Genomic DNA, 19,992 nt, shown 5'->3' with positions numbered 1-19,992 from the left:
AATGAAACCGAAAGCAAATCACCACCACCGCTCCCTGAGTCTCCTTCTTCCACTACATTTGCCAAGTTTGATGAACCTTCTTTATTTCTGCATTCCCCTTCTTCCTCCCTAGACAATCTGATTTTATGTGCCCCTTTTTTCCACACTTAAAAAACTGTGCGTCCTTCCTATTCCTGGAATTGGACCGAGCCTTATTATTACTCGGCCTTCTCCCATAATCTTGGTTACCCTTTACCACAAATCCTTCACCTTGTGAATTCTCATCGCTGGCCTTCTTCCTTTGGTGAAAGCTCAAGAGAACACTTGTGATATCCTCCAACTCTAGAGTTTCTTTTCATCATGTTAAAGTCGTAACCAGACTTTCATACGTAGGATACATAGGTAGGGAATTCAGCAACATCAATGCCTTGTCTTCATCCTCGAACTTCACATCAACCCGCTTCAGATCACTAATGATCTGATTAAATACGTTGAGGTATTGATTTAGGTCCAACCTCTCTTCCATGGACACTAAAGAAAAAGACTTTCTTGAAGAGCCTAAAATGGTAAATTGTCTAAAGATGTGTGAAGTTGGAACCTTAAGCCAATAGGGGTTGTTTTGGGACATTTTTATTATTTTAATTAAAGTATGGACTAAATAGTGGGCCAATTGTATCAATTAAACATGACATGTGACTTTCACATGTTTCATTGAATGACATGGCACATGACATGTGACTTGCACATGTTTCATTAAATGACATGGCATGCTTAAGGTTATATAGGACTATTTTATTGGCTAGATTAATGTCATATCCAATTTTTATTGGCTAGGATAATGTCATGGGTTTCGTTTATTTTCTATAAGTAGACAACTCTCTATTGTATTGAAAGAAGAATATTTTGGCTGAATACAATTCCAAGTGAGGATTATTTCTCTTCAAGTTCTTCATTCAACTTTCACTTAACTTATCAAAGGTGCTACCTTTGTGACGTTCATCCATTAATTTGATATTCATGGTTTGTGCTTCACGTCAAGCAATAGGTCAAGGATCCACTACCATGTCGAATCTTATTTTAGGTTTGGGGTTTTGTGCATTCAAAAAAAAAAAAAAAAGGAGACAGCAGCTTGAAGGTTTGTGCAATTTTTGGCTGCACTTAACTTGGATTTTCCTTTGACTTTATCTTAGTCCATTCTAAAATCTATTTGATTTATTATTCTGGTTTGTGTTTGAATATATCCTTGTCCGAGTTGTTTATTTTGTTCCATTGAATTTCTTCTTATTTCATTTGCGTCATTATTGTTTTCTTTCTTTTTGTCTTTCCTTCATTGTTTTGTGTTCTGATTTAGTTGTTCTATTGTTATTTTCATTAATAGAATGTTTCTAATTCATTGATTCAATTGTTGTGTTTGGTTGAACTACTGGTTTGTTTGGAATTAGTTCATTAAAGAATTAAAAGAGAAATCCTGAATGGTAAGAAGTACAAGTGTGTGAGTGTATCAGAGGGGAAAAAGCCAAAAAATTTTTTTGTCAAAACATGAGCGTTGAGTGTCATTGTTTGGAGCATGTAAGGGAATGAGTGAGAAATTTTTTTTATCTCTAATATCCTTTTTGTAGGCTTGAAATCATGAGTAGAAAGGCGGTTGGCGCTGAAACTTTGAGCAAAAGTAGCAAGAATGAGAACCCTCCAAAAGACACATTCTTCACCTTGCAAGTCATTCAACAGCAGTTTGAAAGACTCAATATGGTTTTTGGGGAGTTCAAGGATAGATTGGATAGACAAGATGCTAAAATTAATGATGCGAATCCCGCCAAAATAACGAAATCTGACAACGAAAAAGGAACCCAAGATCATTCTACATTGCTTATGACAAACAATAATCTTGGTATATATGACCTCAACCCGTTGTTTATTGCAAAACAAAAACCTCGGTATAAGGAAGACACCACAAACGGTGGTGGATAATTGTTTAATAAGTCGTTGGTGAACGCCACAGGAAATCCCAATAAGTTCGAATAGTTCTTCAAAGAATCATAGAGAAAATACTCTCACAATTTACAGAATAATGATCTGCCTCTTTTCATTGCTTAGATGCCTATTTATAGGCTGGCCATTTCAAGGAAAATTCCTAAAATAGTTATCCTAATTAAGGCTAAAATCTGGTAAAGAAATAACTCTTACTTTCCTAAAAGAAAAAAAAAAGACAATCAGCCCTTTAATTAGCTGCTCACAAGCCTAAAATTGAAAAGGAAAGTGAGGAGCTTTAAATGACTGTGTTATTAGCCATACAAACCTATAAAAGTCAAAACAAATAAAAGGAAAATAAATGGCATGCAAGCCTTACAATCAAACCCAAAAAGAAGTATTCTTAAACATGCCAATTTGAGAGCCTTGGCCAGATTCTTCTAGAACTTGAATCATATTGATGAATCTTTGTTGCTCACATGGGTGCTCAATTGATATGAACCCACAAGCTCCGATTGCATAGGGTGATCTGCACATGCCAAGCAGACCCATCACAAGAGCTAGAACCAAGAAGGTCAAGGAGGCTATGCAAGGACTAATCGAGAAGTTTCTTGAGCAAGAGTCAATGAAGGCCATAGACACTAAAGAAAAGGACTTTCTTGAAGAGCCTAAGATGGTAAATTGTCTAAAGACGTGTGAAGCTGGAACCTTAAGCCAATAAGGGCTGTTTGGGAAATTTTTATGGACTAAATAGTGGGCCAATTGTGTCAATTAAGCATAACATATGACTTGCACATGTTTCATTAAATGATATGACACATGGCATGTGACTTGTACATATTTCATTAAATGACATGGCATGCTTAAGGTTATGTGGGGCTATTTTATTGGCCAATTTGATGTCATAGCCTATATTTATTGCCCGAACTAATGTCATGGGTTTCTTTTATTTTCTATAAGTAGCCAACTCATTGTTGTATTAAAAAGAAAATATTTTTTTTCTAAATACAATTCCAAGTGAGGTTTATTTCTCTTTTAGTTCATCATTGAACTCTTACTGAACTTATCAAAGGTGCTACCTTTGTGGCATTCATCCATTAATTTGATATTCTTGGTTTTTTTCTTCACGTCAAGCAATAGGTCAAGGATCCACTACCATGTCGAATCTTATTTTGGGTTTAGGAATTTGATAAATTTGATGTGGGATCTCCGGACGTTCATTAGGGTTCTGCATCATTTGGTATCAAAGCTTTGGTTCAAATCAGGTTCTATCTATCCTATTTTTCTTTTTTGCTTTCGAAAATTCTTTTATCTTATAATCATTTATCCTTATTTCATATTCTTCTATCATTCGATCTACCTATCTTTTTTTCTTGTTTTCGAAATTTTCCATCTCTTCTTTAATATCGTCCATCATCAAGATTGAATCTTTTGTGGCTGGAAATTGCAAGAAACACAGCAAGGCCGATTAGAGCACATTTGAAAAAAAAAAAAAAAAGCCATTTTGTGCATTTAAAAAAAAAAAAAGAGAAAAGGCAGTATTTTGCATTAAAAATAAAAGGAAAAAAGAGGAAGCATCAACTTTTTATTCTTATTTGTGTTTGAATATATCCTTGGTCTAGTTGGTTATTTTGTTCCATTGAATTTTTTCTTATTTCATTTGCATCATTATTATTTTCTTGACTTCCTTTTTTGTCTTTTCTTCATTGTTTTGTGTCCTGATTTAGTTGTTATATTGTTACTTTCTTTGATATCTTGTTTCTAATTCATTAATTCAATTGTTGCATTTGGTTGAACTATTGGTTTCTTTGGGATTAGTTCATTAAAGAACTAAAAGAGAAATCCTGAGTGGTAAGAGGCACAAATGTGTGAGCATATCAGAGGGAAAAAACCAAAAAAAAAAAAAAAAAAGTATCAAAACACGAGCGTTGAGTGTCATTGTTTGGAGGGGAAACACCTAAGGGAGTGAGTGAGGAAATTTTTTCTCCCTAATATCCTTTTTTTAGGTTTGAAATCATGAGTAGAAAGGTGGTTGGCGCTGAAACTTCTAGCAAAGGTAGCGAGAATGAGAACCCTCCACAAGACTCATTCTTCACCTTACAAACCATTCAACAACAGTTTGAAAGAATCAATACTATTTTTAGGGAGTTCAGAGATAGATTAGATAGACAAGACGCTGCAATTGATGGACTGAGAAAAGGGCAATTCAATGAAAGGCAGTGAAGGCCACATACTCCTCTGATTGCTAAATTTGAACATGATATAGGTAGCAATGAAGCAAGTGATGATGAACATGATGGTATGGGCAGATTTGCTTATCGAGGTGCTAGGCAAAAGCGACAAACTCTATTGAAGCCAAGGAGTCGAGATAACATCGATAGAAACATCGGAAGCATCAAAATGAAGATCCCTCCTTTTCAAGGAAAAATAACCCGGATGTGTACCTTGAATAGAGAGGAAGGTTGAACTCATTTTTGAGTGTCATAACTACTTCGAAGAAAAGGTGAAATTGGCAGCTGTGGAGTTCACTGACTATGCACTGGTATGGTGGGATCAAATTCTTCTTAGTAGGCGTAGAAACATGGAAAGACCTATTGAGACATGGGTTGAAATGAAGGCGGTGATGAGGAAGCGATTTATACCAAACCACTACTACCGAGACTTACACCAACATCTTCAAAGCCTTACCCAAGGTACCAAAAGTGTGGAGGACTACCACAAAGAGATGGAGATAGCTATGATTCGGGCAAATATTGAAGAAGATAGAGAAGCTACAATGGCATGATTCTTATCTGGGTTGAACCGGAAAATTGCTAACATAGTAGAGCTATAGCCCTATGTGGAGTTAGAGGACATGGTGCATATGGTAATGAAAGTGGAGAGGCAACTCAAACACAAGGGTGGAAACAAGCATGCTACAACAACTTTGGCTTCCCATTCCATATGGAAGCCAAATTGGGAGAAATCAAAATAAGAAAGGGTTGTTTCCAAATCCAAGGAAGAGAAGGAGAAAGGCAAAGACAAAGTGGGCAGCCATGAAAAAGGTATAACTTCTTCTCAACTTAGTAGGTACAGAAATACCCAGTGTTTTAGGTGTTTGGGGACTGGCCATATTGTATCACAATGCCAAAATAAAAGAGCAATGATTATGAGAGATGATGGTACTATTGAGACCGATGATGAAGAGAGTGTTCATGAGTCCATGCCTTCACTAGAAGATTCTAGTGATGTTGAGTATGTTGTCCATGGTGAGGCATTAGTAACTAGGAGAGCTTTAAACATGCATGTGGTGAAAGAAGAAAATGAGGAGCAGCATGAGTATATATTTCATACTCGATGTTACATCCATGATAAGGTGTGTAGTATGATCATCAATGGAGGGAGTTTAGTAACGTAGCTAGTACCACATTAGTAGAGAAGTTGGGGTTGCAGTGCATAAAACATCCTAGGCCTTACAAACTTCAATGGTTGAATGAGTGTGGGGAGGTTAGGGTGAATAAGCAACTGCTAATTGTATTTTCAATTGGAAAATATTTTGATGAAATTCTATGTGATGTGGTCCCTATGCATGCTAGTCACATCTTATTAGGCAGGCCATGGATATATGATCGACGTGTCACTCATGATGGGTTCAACAATAGGTATTCCTTTATAAAAGATGGGAGGAGTGTGACCCTTGTATCATTGACTCCTAAGCAAGTGTATGAAGATCAAATAAGATTGAAAAGAGCAAATGATGAGAAAAATAAAACAGAGGTTGAGAATAAAACAAAAGGAGAGGTAGAGAGTATTGAAAAAAAAGAAAAAAAGAAAATGAGGGCAAGAGAGGAGCTGAAATTAGAAAAAAAAAAAAAAAGTGGTAAAAATGAGGGAAAAACAGCTAGAGAGGAAAAAGTGAGTTTGTATGCAAAAGAAAAAAAGTGTAAGAAAGCTTTTTATGCACAAAGACCTCTAGTTATACTCATGTTCAAGGAGACATATTTGAGCACTAACGAACTCACCTCTTCCTTGCCTAGTGTCGTTGTTTCTTTACTACAGGAATACAAGGATGTCTTTCCTGGGGACGTGCCCAATGGTTTGCCACCAATTAGAGGAATTGAGCATCAGATTAACTTCATTCCTAGGGCTACGATTCCCAACCGTCGAGCCTATAGGAGCAGCCCTGAGGAGATTAGGGAACTTCAAAGACAAGTTGAGGAGCTACTAGCCAAGGGGCATGTGAGGGAGAGCATAAGTCCGTGTGCCGTACCCGTGCTATTGGTACCAAAGAAAGATGGATCATAGAGGATGTGCATGGACTGTAGAGTCATCAATAAAATCACTATAAAGTATTGCCATCCTATCCCTAGACTAGATGACATGTTAGATGAACTTCATAGCTCTTGCATCTTTTTTAAAATTGATTTAAAAAGTGGCTACCATCAAATAAGAATGAAACCGGGTGATGAATGGAAAATTGCATTTAAGATAAAGTACGGCTTGTATGAATGGATGGTTATGCCATTTGGTCTCACCAATGCACCTAGTACTTTCATACGCTTGATGAATCATGTGTTGCATGCATTTCTAGGCAGATTTGTTGTTGTCTACTTTGATGACATCCTAGTGTACAACAAGAATCTTGATGATCGCTTGGATCATTTGAAAGGTGTACTGGATGTTCTTAAAAAAGAAAAATTGTTTGCTAACCTAAAGAAATGTAATTTTTGCAAGGAAAAGGTTATTTTCTTGGGTTATAGTGAGTGCTAAAGGCGTAGAAGTGGATGAGGAAAAGGTGAAAGCAATAAAATATTGGACAACACTACATTTGTGACTGATGTACGTAGTTTTCATGGGTTGGCTAGTTTTTATGAGCGATTTGTGAGAAATTTTAGCACCATTGCTGCACCTTTAACTGAAGTGATAAAAAAGATCGTGGGGTTCAAATGTACCATGCAAAAGAACATTCTTTTAAAATGCTTAAAGATAGGTTATGTTTTGCTCCATTGTTGCTTTTACTTGATTTCACTAAAACTTTTGAGATTGAATGTGATGCCTCCGAGATTGGTATTGGAGCTGTTTTGAGGCAGGATAAGCGTCCCATTGCATATTTTAGTGAAAAGCTCAATGGGGTAGCATTGAACTACTCCACGTATGATAAAGAACTGTATGCCTTGGTGAGGACATTGGAGACGTGGCAACACTACTTGTGGCTTAAAGAATTCGTGATCCACTCTGATTATGAATCATTAAAGCATTTGAAGGGGCAAGGTAAGCTAAATCATCGTCACGCCAAATGGGTAGAGTTCATCGAAACTTTCCCATATGTCATTCAGTACAAGCAGGGGAAAGAGAATGTCGTGACTGATGCACTTTCTCATAGGTATGCCTTCATTACTACACTTAGCACTGAGCTATTGGGTTTTGAGTACATAAAGGATTTATATGCTAAAGATTCTGATTTTGCTAATGTGTATGAGGCATGCGATAAAGTTATGTTTCATAAATTCTATAGGAATGATGGATATTTGTTTAGGGAGAATAGACTTTGTGTGCCTAACTGCTCCTTAAGAGAATTGCTTGTGGGAGAGTCACATAGCGGGGGTTTGATGGGACATTTTGGGGTACAAAAGACTTTAGATAAGAAGCATGAACACTTCTTTTGGCCACATATGCATAGAGATGTAGAGAGAGTGTGTTCTAGATGCATTTCATGTAAACAGGCTAAGTCTATGGTCTTACCTCATGGCCTTTATACTCCTTTGCCTGTACCTAGTGAACCTTGGGTAGACATTTCAATGTATTAGGTTTGCCTAGGTCCAAAGGGGGCATGGACTCCATATTTGTGGTGGTTGATAGATTTTCTAAAATGGCACATTTTATTCCTTGCCATAAAACTGATGATGCCACAAATGTAGCCAATTAATTTTTTAGGGACACTGTGCGATTGCATGGTATTCCTAAGACAATTGTGAGTGATAGGGATGTTAAATTCCTTAGCTACTTTTGGAAGGTTTTGTGGGGAAAGTTAGGAACTAAGCTATTGTTTTCTACTACATGTCATCCTCAAACTGATGGTCAAACCAAAGTAGTTAATCAGACTTTAGCTACCTTATTGCATGTGATCATTCAAGAGAATTTAAAATCATGGGAAGAATGCATACCACTTGTTGAGTTTGCTTATAATAGAACTGTGCATGCTTCCACTAATTTTTCTCCATTTGAAATTGTTTATGGTTTTAATCCTTTTACTCCATTGGATTTGATGCCACTACCTGTGAATGAGATAGCTAGCTTAGACGGACGACACAAGGCTGACTTGGTCAAGAGGATCCATGAACAAGCACAACAGCACATCAAAAAGAACCGACAATATTCATCTCAAGCTAATAAGGGGCGCAAGTTCATTACTTTTAAACTAGGAGATTGGGTATGGGTGCCTATGAGAAAAGAGAGGTTTCCTACTAAAAGGAAAACAAAGCTACACCCGAGGGGTGATGGACCTTTTCAAGTGGTAGAAAAGATTAACGATAATGCACACAAGTTGGATCTACCGGGTGAGTATAAGGTCAATGCAACTTTCAACATTTATGATTTATCCCTTTTTGGTGTAGGTGATGATTCGAGGATGAATCTTTTTTAGGAGTGGAGGAATGAAATGAACAAACAAGCTCTGATTGCACAGGATGATCTGCACAAGCCAAGCGGACCCATCACAAAAGCTAGAGCCAAGAAGGTCAAGGAGGCTATGCAAGGACTAATCGAGAAGTTTCTTGAGCAAGAGTCAATGAAGGCCATGGACACTAAAGAAAAGGTTTTTCTTGAAGAGCTTAAGATGGTAAATTGTCTAAAGACGTGTGAAGCTGGAACCTTATGCTCGTAAGAGCTGTTTGGGGAATTTTTATGGACTAAATAGTGGGCCAATTGTGTCGATTAAGCATGACATGTGACTTGCACATATTTCATTAAATGACATGATAGGTGGCATGCGACTTGCACATGTTTCATTAAATGACATGGCATGCTTAAGGTTATGTGGGACTATTTTATTGGCCAGATTGATGTCATAGCCTACTTTTACTGGCCGAATTGATGTCATGGTTTCTTTTATTTTCTATAAGTAGTCAACTCACTATTGTATTAAAAAGAAAATATTTTTTTGCTAAATACAATTCCAAGTGAGGATTAGTTCTCTTCAAGTTCTTCATTGAAATTTCACCGAACTTATCAAAGGTGCTACCTTTGTGGCGTTCATCCATTAATTTGATATTCTTGGTTTGTGCTTCACATCAAGCAATAGGTCAAGGATCCACTACCATGAATCTTATTTTGGGTTTGGGGTTTTGATAAATCTGTTTTGGGGTATCCGAACGTTCATTCGTGGGATTCTGCATCATCAATGGCCCTCCATGAATTTTCTTGAGTCCATGTCGCTTGAATCAGTCCATTGAATATAGCTTTAAATTTCCGTGCTTACATTATACTCACTAGGTAAATCTAGCTTGTAAGTGTTGTCATTGATGCGCTCAAGGTCTTGAAAAGGTCCATCTCCATCTTCTTCCAATGGAGTTAAAGGATTAAATCCATACATAATTTCAAATGGTGAAAATTTAGTAGTACAATGAACTATTATAAGCAAACTCAACATGTGGTAAACATTCTTCCCATGTTTTGATATTCTTTTTAATGATTGCCCTAAATAAAGTAGACAAGGTCCTATTTACTAGTTTAGTTTGACCATCAGTTTGTGGATGACAAGTAGCAGAAAAAAATAGCTTAGTACCTAACTTACACCACAAAGTCTTCCAAAAATAGCTCAAGAACTTAGCATCTTGATCCGAAACAATTGTTCTAGGAATGCCATGTAATCTTACAATCTCTTTAAAGAACAAATCAACAACATACAAGGCATCATCCGTTTTGTGACATGGAATAAAGTGTGCCATCTTAGAAAATCCATCCAAGGCTCACTAGGAATTGGTAAAGGTATATACAAACTGTTGGACCTCACTCTGGATTTGGCTTGCCAACATGTGACACATCTACCACATATTCTCTTAACATCTCTTTTCATGTGAGGTCAATAGAAGTGTTCCTATAAAACAGCTAAAGTCTTTGCAACTCCAAAATGTCCCATCAATCCCCCACCATGAGATTCCTGCACTAACAACTCCCTCAAGGAACAATTTGGTACGCATAACTTATTCTCTCGAAATAGGAATCCATCAAGGCTAAAGAACTTACCACAAGAGGTTTTCTCACAAGCCCGGCATGCCTCACAAAATTCGTGGTCATCAGCATATAACTTTTTAATGTGTTCAAAACCAAGCAATTTTGCATCAAGTATGGAGAGTAATGCATACCTGCGAGAAAGTGCATCGGCGACCACATTCTCCTTACCTTGCTTATATCGGATGATGTATGGAAACGTCTCAATGACCCAACACGCATGCCTTTTGTTTAGCTTGTGTTGGCTCTTCAAGTGTTTCAAGGACTCTTGATCAGTGTGAATCACGAATTCCTTAGGCCATAGGTAGTGTTGCCACGTCTCTAAAACTCGAACCAATGCACACAACTCCTTATCAAAAGTTGGGTAGTTTAAGGTTGCCCTGCTTAGTTTCTCGTTGACGTTAGCAATTGGTCATCCTTCCTACATAAGAACTGCACCTATGCCAATACCTAAAGCATCACATTCAATCTCAAACGTTTTCAAAAAGTTAGGTAAAGACAATAAGGGGGCGTTGGTTGGCTTCTCTTTGATTAATTGGAACGCCTTCTCTTGTTCTTCTCCCTATCTAACTCCAATGTTCTTCTTGATCACTTCGGTAAGTGGTGCTGCTATGCTACTAAAGTCCTTCACGAACTGCCGGTAAAACTAGCAAGTCCATGAAAACTACAAGCATTACCTACACTTGTGGGATAGGGACTCGACCACTCTTGGATTGCACATACCTTCTCTACATCAACCTGTATACCTTTTGTATAACAAAAAATCCCTGAAATACAAGTTTATCGGTGTAAAAAGTACACTTCTTCAGATTAGCAAACAACTTTTCTTTCCTAAGCACATCTAAAATAGATTTCAAATGTATTACATGATCGTCCACGTTTTTGCTATAAATGAGTATATCATCAAAGTAGACAACAACAAATCTGCCTATAAATGCACGCAAAACATAATTCATGATTCAAATGTACTACATAATTGTGCTTGCAACATTAGTACAACTACCACCATCAATAATCACACTACATACCTTGTCTTTAACGTAGCACCTAGTGTGAAAGATGTTCTCCCTCTGCACTTCATCGACTCCTTTTGCTTGCAAGCTCAACGCTCTCCTCGCCACCAATGTCAATGCATCAAGGGCTAAATATAGGCCTCAGAAACATCCTCCAATGGTGGCAATCTTCATTGTCGGTCACATTTTCACCATTGTCTTGCAACACCAACACCATGTCCCCTGCCTTGAAATTTAAAACATCTAATGTCACGATTCCTAGGGGTAGAAGTGTCAGTTTTACCTTGAGGAACATGGCGGGTGTTCGTAGATTTGGGCTCGGCTTTGGATGTTTGTGACTTGTCCATCTTCTTGGTATAACTTGGTTTCCAAGAGGTAAAACTAGAGTTATGGGCTGCTCGTGACCCACTCCCCTTCTTGAGTTGTTGCTCCACTTTGATGGCCATGTGGACCATATCTTCCATCTCCACATAGTGCTGCATCTCTACATTATCTTGGACTTCCCGATTTAATCCAAATAAAAACCAAGCCATTGTAGCCTCTCGATCTTCCTCTACATTAGTCCGGATCATAGCAATCTCCATCTCCTTGTAGCAATCCTCTACACTCAGGCTTCCCTGCCTAAGACCTTGTGGCTTTTTGTACAACTCTCGGTAGTAGTAAGTTGGAATGAACAGCTTTCTCATCATTGTTTTCATCTCCTCCCATGTCTCTATTGGTCATTCTCTATTCTGCCTCCTATTTAACAAGCTGATCCCACCAAGTAATAGCATAGTCAGAAAATATAATCACAGCTAATTTTACCTTCTTTGTTTCAGAATAGTTGTGGCAGTCAAATACGAAATCCATATTCTTCTCCCACTCAAGGTATGCTTCAAGGTCGGATCTACCTTGAAATGACGGAATCTTCATCTTAATACTACCCAAGTTGTTATCTTCTCGGATCCTAGCTTCTCTAAACCGCCCTCTAAATAGAATCCAGATCATCTTCTTCATCAAAACCAGCCCCATAATGCCCTTCATCTTCAACTCTCACTTCCCTCGGTTGACCTCTTTCCCTTCTACACACATTAGGGCCATTTTGTGGTTGCTTCAGTTCCAAATTCATCACACGCCTCATCTCACTCATCATGGCCTCCATAAACACTTTTGGATCAGTCAATTCCGTAGCATCTTCGGCAACACTCTTAGCACTGTTGTGAGACATGATTGCTGCAGGGCAAATTTAGAAAGAAAGAAAAAACTCACAATTCTCTCCCTTACGTGTGTTACACTCAAGAATGTGAATCACTTTACACTTGTGTTTCACTCAAAAAATACGTGGCTTTTAACCCTCTAATGTTCTCACCACTCTTGCCTTTTTCCACTCAATAATTCTCTTCCAGTTCTTTTGAAACTAAACAATACTTTAAAATTTCCAACAACAATTCACCAAGAACTCATCAAGGACATTTAGATATCAGGAATATAAGGAACACGAATGATTAGATTTTCGAAAGCACAAAATAGCAAAACTTCCACAGAAAAAAATATTTGATTTTGGGGTGAGGTGATTTGCGGACTTATTGGAAACTTCAAGAACACAGAAATAAGAAACAAAAAAAGGTTTTAAGGGATAGGCAAACCTAAACTAGAACTTGTGCTTTGATGCCAAATGATGTGAATCCCGCCAAAATAATGAGATCCAACAACGAAAAAGGAACCCAATATTGTTCCGTTCAGAATTGAATGATAGAACTCGACTCATTGTTTACGACAAACAAGAACCTTGGTATATATGACTTCAACCAGTTGTTTATTGTGAAACAAGAACCTCAGTATAAGGAAGACGACACAAACGGTGGTGGAAAATCATTTGATAAGTCGTTGGTGAATGCCACAGGAAATCCCGATAAGTTCGAATAGTTTTCAAAGAACCGCAGAGAGAATACTCTCACAATTTATTGAATAATGATCTGCCTCTTTTCATTGCTTAGACGCCTATTTATAGGTTGACCATTACAAGGAAAATTCATAAAATAGTTATCCTAATTAAGGCTAAAATCTAGTAGAGAAATAACTTTTACTTGCCTAAAAGAAAAAAAAAAAAAAAAGACAATCAGCCCTTTAATTGGCTGATCGCATGCCTAAAATAGAATAGGAAAGTGGGGAGCTTTAAATAGCTGTGTTATTAGCCATACAAGCCTATAAAAGTCAAAACGAATAAAAGGAAAATAAATGACATGCAAGCCTTACAATAAGACACAAAACGAAGTATTCTTAAACGTGCCAATTTGAGCTTAGCCTTGGCCAGATTCTTCTAGAACTTGAATCATATTGATGAATCTTTGTTGCTCACGTGGGTCATGCTCTATGGCCCTCCATGAATTTGCTTGAGTCCATGCTGCTTGAATCTGTCCATTGAGTACAACTTTAAATTTCCTTGCTCGTGCTCTCGTAACAGACCCAATTGGGACTTGAACTAGTTCCTTTGAAGTTGTGCTATGATTTACATCAATTGATGGACAGAGAAGAATGGACTAAGAAGAGGGCAATCCAATGAAAGGTGATGAAGGCCACATACTTCTCTGATTGCTGAATTTGAACATGATATAGGTAGCAATGATGCAAGTGATGATGAACATAAAGGTATGGGCAGATTTGCTTATCGAGGAGTTAGGCAAAAGTGGCAATGATGTGAACCTCTATCGACATGCGTTGAGACCGAACAACCAATATTGGAATGTTTGCCCAAGAAAGCTAAAATTCATATTTTTGATAGGAAACTCTGACCCAATGTTTATAAATGAAATGTGAATCGAAAGTATAAAGTAACAAACTAATGATTATAACTTAATCATGAACCGAAGGTATAAAATTTGAACGCCACAAGGAAGAATCCTTGATAAGTTCGCAAGTTCTCTAAAGAACCAAAAGAAGAAAAAATCTGCACTTTTTTCTTGATTTCTATTTAATGATCAATTTAGCTTTTACAATGGTGAGATATATATAGCTAGCATGGGGGACAAGGATATTAAACACTTAACAATTCCATCACAAGTAAGACAATGACATTAAATACTTAGCAATTCCCAGACAAGCATGGGAGACAAGGACATTAAATACATCAACTTACTAGACACACTAATGACTCTCACAACTTACTAAAAACCTATGCAAGCTAAGTTGTCTTACAAATTACAAATTAAATGTAAAGACAAAAAGCCAAAAAGTCAAATCCCATAATTGAATAGCACACACACTATTAATAAGGAGATTACAATCATCAAAAACTTGGATTAAGTTTATTAAGCCTTCATCTTTCATTGGGCCAAGCCCGGAGTGCCTCGTTTTTGAATAAGCTCAAATATCTTGAATCAGCCCATGAAGTGCTTCTTCGATCTTTTTGGATCTCGCTCTAGTGATAGGCCCAACAGGAACAAGCAATGGATCCTTTAATGGTGCTTATTCATTCTCATCATTCCCCCTCTCTTCAAAAGGATTCGACTTGAAATCGTTACCTGCATCAAAATGAGAAAGATCAAAAACATTAAATGTAGCACTAATGTTACACTCACCTGGAAGATCCAACTTGTATGCATGATATTGATTCTCTCAAGGACTTGAAATGGACCATCCCCTCAAGGATGTAGCTTGGACCGCCTACGGGCTGGAAATCTTTCCTTTCTCATATGCACCCAAACCTAATCACCCGGTTCAAAGATGACTTGTCTACGACCCTTGTTGGCTTTGATCGCATATTGCTCATTTTTCTTCTCTATGTGTTGTCGTACACTTTCATGGAGTTTCTTCACCATCTCAGCCTTCTTTTTGACCATTCAAACTAGACCTTTCATTAACTGGAAAAGGTAGTAAATTCAAAGAAGTTAGTGGATTAAAACCATAAACGAACTTAATAAGAATCAACAAGCACCATTAAAGGATCCATTGCATGTTCCTATTGAGCCTATCACTAGAGCAAGATCCAAAAAGATCAAAGAAGCACTTCATGGGCTAATTCAAGATATTTGGGCTTATTAAAAAAAGGGGCACTCCATGCTTGGCTAAAAGAAAGATGAAGACTTAATAAACTTAATTCAAGTTTTTGATAGAGCTAATCTTGCTTAATGACTGTAATCTTCTTATTAATGGTGTGCTATTCAATTATGAGATTTTACTTTTTGGCTTTTAGTATTTACATTTAATTTGTAATTTGCAAGTCAACTTAGCTTGCATGAGTATTTAGTAAGCTGTGAGAGTCATTAATGTGTCTAGTAGGTTGGTGTATTTAATGTCCTTGTCTCGCATGCTTGTGTGGGAATTGTTAAGTGTTTAATATCCTTGTCCCCCATGCTAGCTATATGTAGATTTGATCATTGAATAGAAATCAAGAAAAATGTGAGGATTTGTTTCTTCTTTTGGTTCTTTAGAGAACTTGCAAACTTATCATAGATTCTTCCTTGTGACGTTCAAATTTTATACTTTCCATTCACGTTTCATCTATAACCATTGGGTTGAAGTTTCCTATCAAAAATATGAATTTTAGCTTTCTTGGGCAAACATTCCAATATTGGTTGTTGGGTCTCAACGTGTGTTGATTGAGATTCGCATTAGAGACAGACAAAGACAAAGTGGGTAACCATGAAAAAGGTACAACTTCTTCTCAACCTAGTAGGTACAGAAATACCAAGTGTTTTAGGTGTTTGTGGACTGGACATATTGCATCACAATGCCCAAATAAAAGAGGAATGATTATGAGAGATGATGATACTATTGAGTCCGATGATGAAGAGAGTGATCATGAGTCCATGCCTTCACTAAAAGAGTCTAGTAATGTTGAGTATGCTGTCCATGGCGAGACATTAGTAACTAGGAGAACTTTGAACATGCATATGGTGAAAGATGAAAATGAGGAGCAGCGTGAGAATATATTTCATACTCGATGTTACATTCATGATAAGGTGTGTAGCATGATCATCGAATGGGGCCAAGCTCTGGTCGACTGGGGCTTCAAATATGCGAGGTCCAGTTGACTGGAGTGAAGATCTGATCGGCTGGACTTGGGTTTTTTATGCGGACACCTTTCAATTTTTTAGACATAACTTTTTATATAGAACTCTAGATTGGGTGTTCTTAGTATCAATAGAAAGCTAAAAGAAAATCGCACAACTTTCATGTTGAACACTTTTTAAGATAAGAAGCTATGAATTGAGAAAAATGCTCATCAATGAGACGGAAGAAACATGAATGGAATTTTGTTGCTGCGGACACCTTTCATGATTTTGGGCATTACTTTTTCTATAAAAATCCAAATAGGACATTCTTTTCATTAAAACAAAGTTGAGGAAAAATGCCACAATTTTCATGTTGAACATATTTTAAGATGAGAACGGATTGATCGAGAAAAATCGCTTATTTCTATTGTCCGGTCGACTAGGGCTTAATAGCCGGCCGACTGCGGCCTTTGAAAAAATATAGTTTTGTCTTCATTTAAGTTTAAAACCCCTTAAAAACCTTTTGTAAGTTTAGTATTTTAAATAAAATGTTTTTCATGTTTCTTGGAGGTCCATAAGGTTAATCTAAGGTCATTTATGAGTTTCAAATTAAACCATATGATATGCATGCATATTCAACCCTAATTATTATTACATTTGAAAAATGAATAGTTTACAAACTTTTGCTCTTCTGAATTCCCATAAAATACACCGGGGTATGCTCATTTGGGTGCTTTTCACGACTTCCATATTGCATCCGTCATTTGTGCTTCCAGAAACATAAACATGTTCACACTTAATGCACAAATGAAATACTACAGTTTGTCATTATCAAAAATAGGATTCAGACTCAAAAAGTCAATAATAAGTTTGATCTCATCTATCAAGGGAGTATAAAATGAAGGCATAATAAGAAAAAATGCATCAATCTAAATTGTTGCCTTGAAATTCAATCCTATTACTAGAATGTATAATATATTTTGCATGGACACTTTATATACTCTTATGAACGACCCTTTTTTGTAGGGAGCAAATGCTTGAATGTAATTCTTTGTTACTCTTTGTGGTAGGGTTTTTTTATATATTTTTTATAATTTACAAGCTATCTTTATATGAAACTATAATATTAATTTAATGAACATTTGTGTAAATAGAGTATACCTAATAATGATTCTTCATGTCTTATTCTGATTTTATATATCAAGTAAAATATCACATTAATCCATTAAATGCGTAAAGGTATTATTATACGTAAGGGTATTTAAATTAGAAGAAAAAATTTCATATGAAGTTTACATATTGTTTTCCTTTTAATAAAAATTGATTGTTTTTATAAATAAATAAATAAAATTAATTTTACTTGCGTATTATGATAATCATGATCTTCGACTCTTTGATTAGGCATTGAGTCTGCCCTCCAGCTAGTTTTGAATCTTTTGATGTAAGAAAATTCAAAATTGTAGATGTTTATCCATTTGCACATGACGTCAAGAAGGCTCACAATGTCAAGTCGTAAAGCATCCATCTTCCAGCCACCGCCGCCCCCCCCTCTTCCCTAGCCATGGTCCCACTGTCCACCATTTTCTAAGAACAAGAAGAAGAACTCAGCGGACGACGAACTGAAGAAGAAGAAGAAGGCACCGTCGCACAAATCATGGGCAAAGAAACTGATTGTGCGGCCCAAGATAGCAAGCTTGCTCCAGGATTCAAGTTGGTTGGGTATGCCAATTTCGTGCGCACCAACCCCCGGTCGGACCGCTTCGCCGTCAAGCGCTTCCACCACATAGAGTTCTGGTGCACAGATGCCACCAACGTCGCCCGTCGCTTCTCCTGGGGCCTCGGCATGCCCATCGTCGCCAAGTCCGACCTCTCCACCGGCAACCAAGTCCACGCTTCCTTGCTCCTCCGCTCCGGCGACCTCTGCTTCCTTTTCTCCGCCCCTTACTCTTCCTCTACCGCCGTCGCTGATTCCGCCACCACTGCTTCTATACCCACCTTCGATCACTCCGCCTGCCGTTCCTTCGCTGCCGTCCACGGCCTCGCTGTGCGCTCTATTGCCATCGAGGTCGAAGATGCCGAGGCCGCATTCTCTGCCAGCGTCGCCCACGGCGCCAAGCCGTCGTCGCCGCCGATTTCGCTAGACGGCCGCGCCGTTCTTGCGGAAGTCCAATTGTACGGTGATGTAGTTTTGCGATACATAAGCTACAAAAGCCCTAGAAACCGCAACGATTCGAACCCCGATTCTTGGTTCTTGCCGGGTTTTGAGGCTATGGGCGATAGTGCCTCATACCCCTTGGATTTTGGGATCCGGCGGCTGGACCACGCGGTTGGGAACGTTCCGGAACTAGGTCCGGCGCTGTCGTATGTGAAGGGGTTTACGGGGTTTCATGATTTCGCGGAGTTCACGGCGGAGGACGTGGGGACGGCGGAGAGCGGGCTGAATTCTGTGGTTCTGGCGAGTAACGACGAGATGGTTTTGCTCCCGATGAATGAGCCGGTGTTCGGAACGAAACGGAAGAGCCAGATCCAGACGTATCTTGAGCACAATGAGGGGGCAGGTGTGCAGCATTTGGCGCTGGTGAGCGAGAATATATTTAAGACGTTGAGGGAGATGAGGCAGCGAAGCAGGATTGGGGGGTTTGAATTTATGCCGCCGCCGCCGCCAACGTATTATAGGAATTTGAAGGACAGGGCTGGGGACGTGTTGACGGAGGAGCAGATTAAGGAGTGCGAGGAGTTGGGCATTTTGGTGGATAGGGATGATCAGGGCACCTTGCTGCAGATTTTCACTAAGCCTGTGGGAGATAGGTATGGTCAAAACCCTAGAACTACTGTTAATTACTACTGTAAATTAAGGAAAATTTAGACAATTTTCTATTAATACATTTTCTTCCATGTTTCCATAAAAATAAAATAAAATCTTAACACTCATAAACTATCATTTAATTGTAATATTTTAAATTATCTTTTCAAATGGAGTTGTTGCGTGCTCCACAATCCTATAATTATAAAATGAAAATTAAAATTAAAAAATGAAAATCAGTAATGCGCTTGATTAATATTTTTAAAACTAAAATAAATTAAAAATTATATTAAACGAATGCTTATTTTTGTCCTTGAATCAAATAATTTGTAATTAAAATGATAAAAGTATAAAATATTACAAATTAAAAATAATATAATAAAAATAATAATAATTATTATAGTTATTTTACTTAATTATTATATTTCAAATTTCACTTTACAAGAATAATCTTATTATATATAATAATTAAACATTGGTAAAAGTATTTTGTATTTTTTTAATTATAGTACTTTTTTTGAAATTTATGATTTTTATTTTAATTATATTTTAAATTCATATGATTATTATATTTTAATTTGAATAGAAAAGTATGTATAATATTAATGATTTAATCTAAAAAATTAATTCTTTGTATTAAAATATATCGTGATGCGAACCTCAATCGACACGCGTTGAGACCCAACGAACACTATTGGAATACTTGTTCAAGAAAACTAAAATTTAGATTTTTGATAAAAAACTCAAACCCAACGTTTATAAATTAAACATGAGTTGAAGTTATAAAGTAACAAACCCCGATCCAATGATTATAACTTAATCATGAACCAAAAGTATAAATTAACAAATGTCGACCCAATGATTATGAACGAATCATGAGCCAAAGGTATAAAATTTGAACGCCACAAGGAAGAATCCTTGATAAGTTTAGAAGTTCTTTGAAGAATCTAAAGAAGAAACAAAATCTCACATTTTCTTGATTTCTATTCCATAATGTTCATTACAATAAGTGCATGCTATTTATGAAGCATGACTGAAGAAAAGACAA

At 37.3% G+C, this 19,992-nt stretch overlaps 1 protein-coding gene across 1 annotated transcript in view; it reads left to right on the top strand.

Annotated features, from left to right (window-relative positions):
• The first annotated feature begins 17,396 nt into the window (after positions 1-17,396).
• The window catches only part of LOC131149691 (4-hydroxyphenylpyruvate dioxygenase), a 20,105-nt gene continuing 17,509 nt past the window's right edge, over positions 17,397-19,992 (top strand). Inside the window, exon 1 of the mRNA XM_058100372.1 lies at positions 17,397-18,949. Coding sequence (XP_057956355.1) covers positions 17,796-18,949 — 1,154 coding nt within the window. The 5' untranslated portion in view covers positions 17,397-17,795. The remainder of the gene's footprint in view (positions 18,950-19,992) is intronic.

Source organism: Malania oleifera, chromosome 2 (assembly GCF_029873635.1).
Source record: "Malania oleifera isolate guangnan ecotype guangnan chromosome 2, ASM2987363v1, whole genome shotgun sequence".
NCBI lineage: Eukaryota > Viridiplantae > Streptophyta > Magnoliopsida > Santalales > Ximeniaceae > Malania > Malania oleifera.
This window is presented reverse-complemented; position numbering and strand designations above follow the sequence as displayed.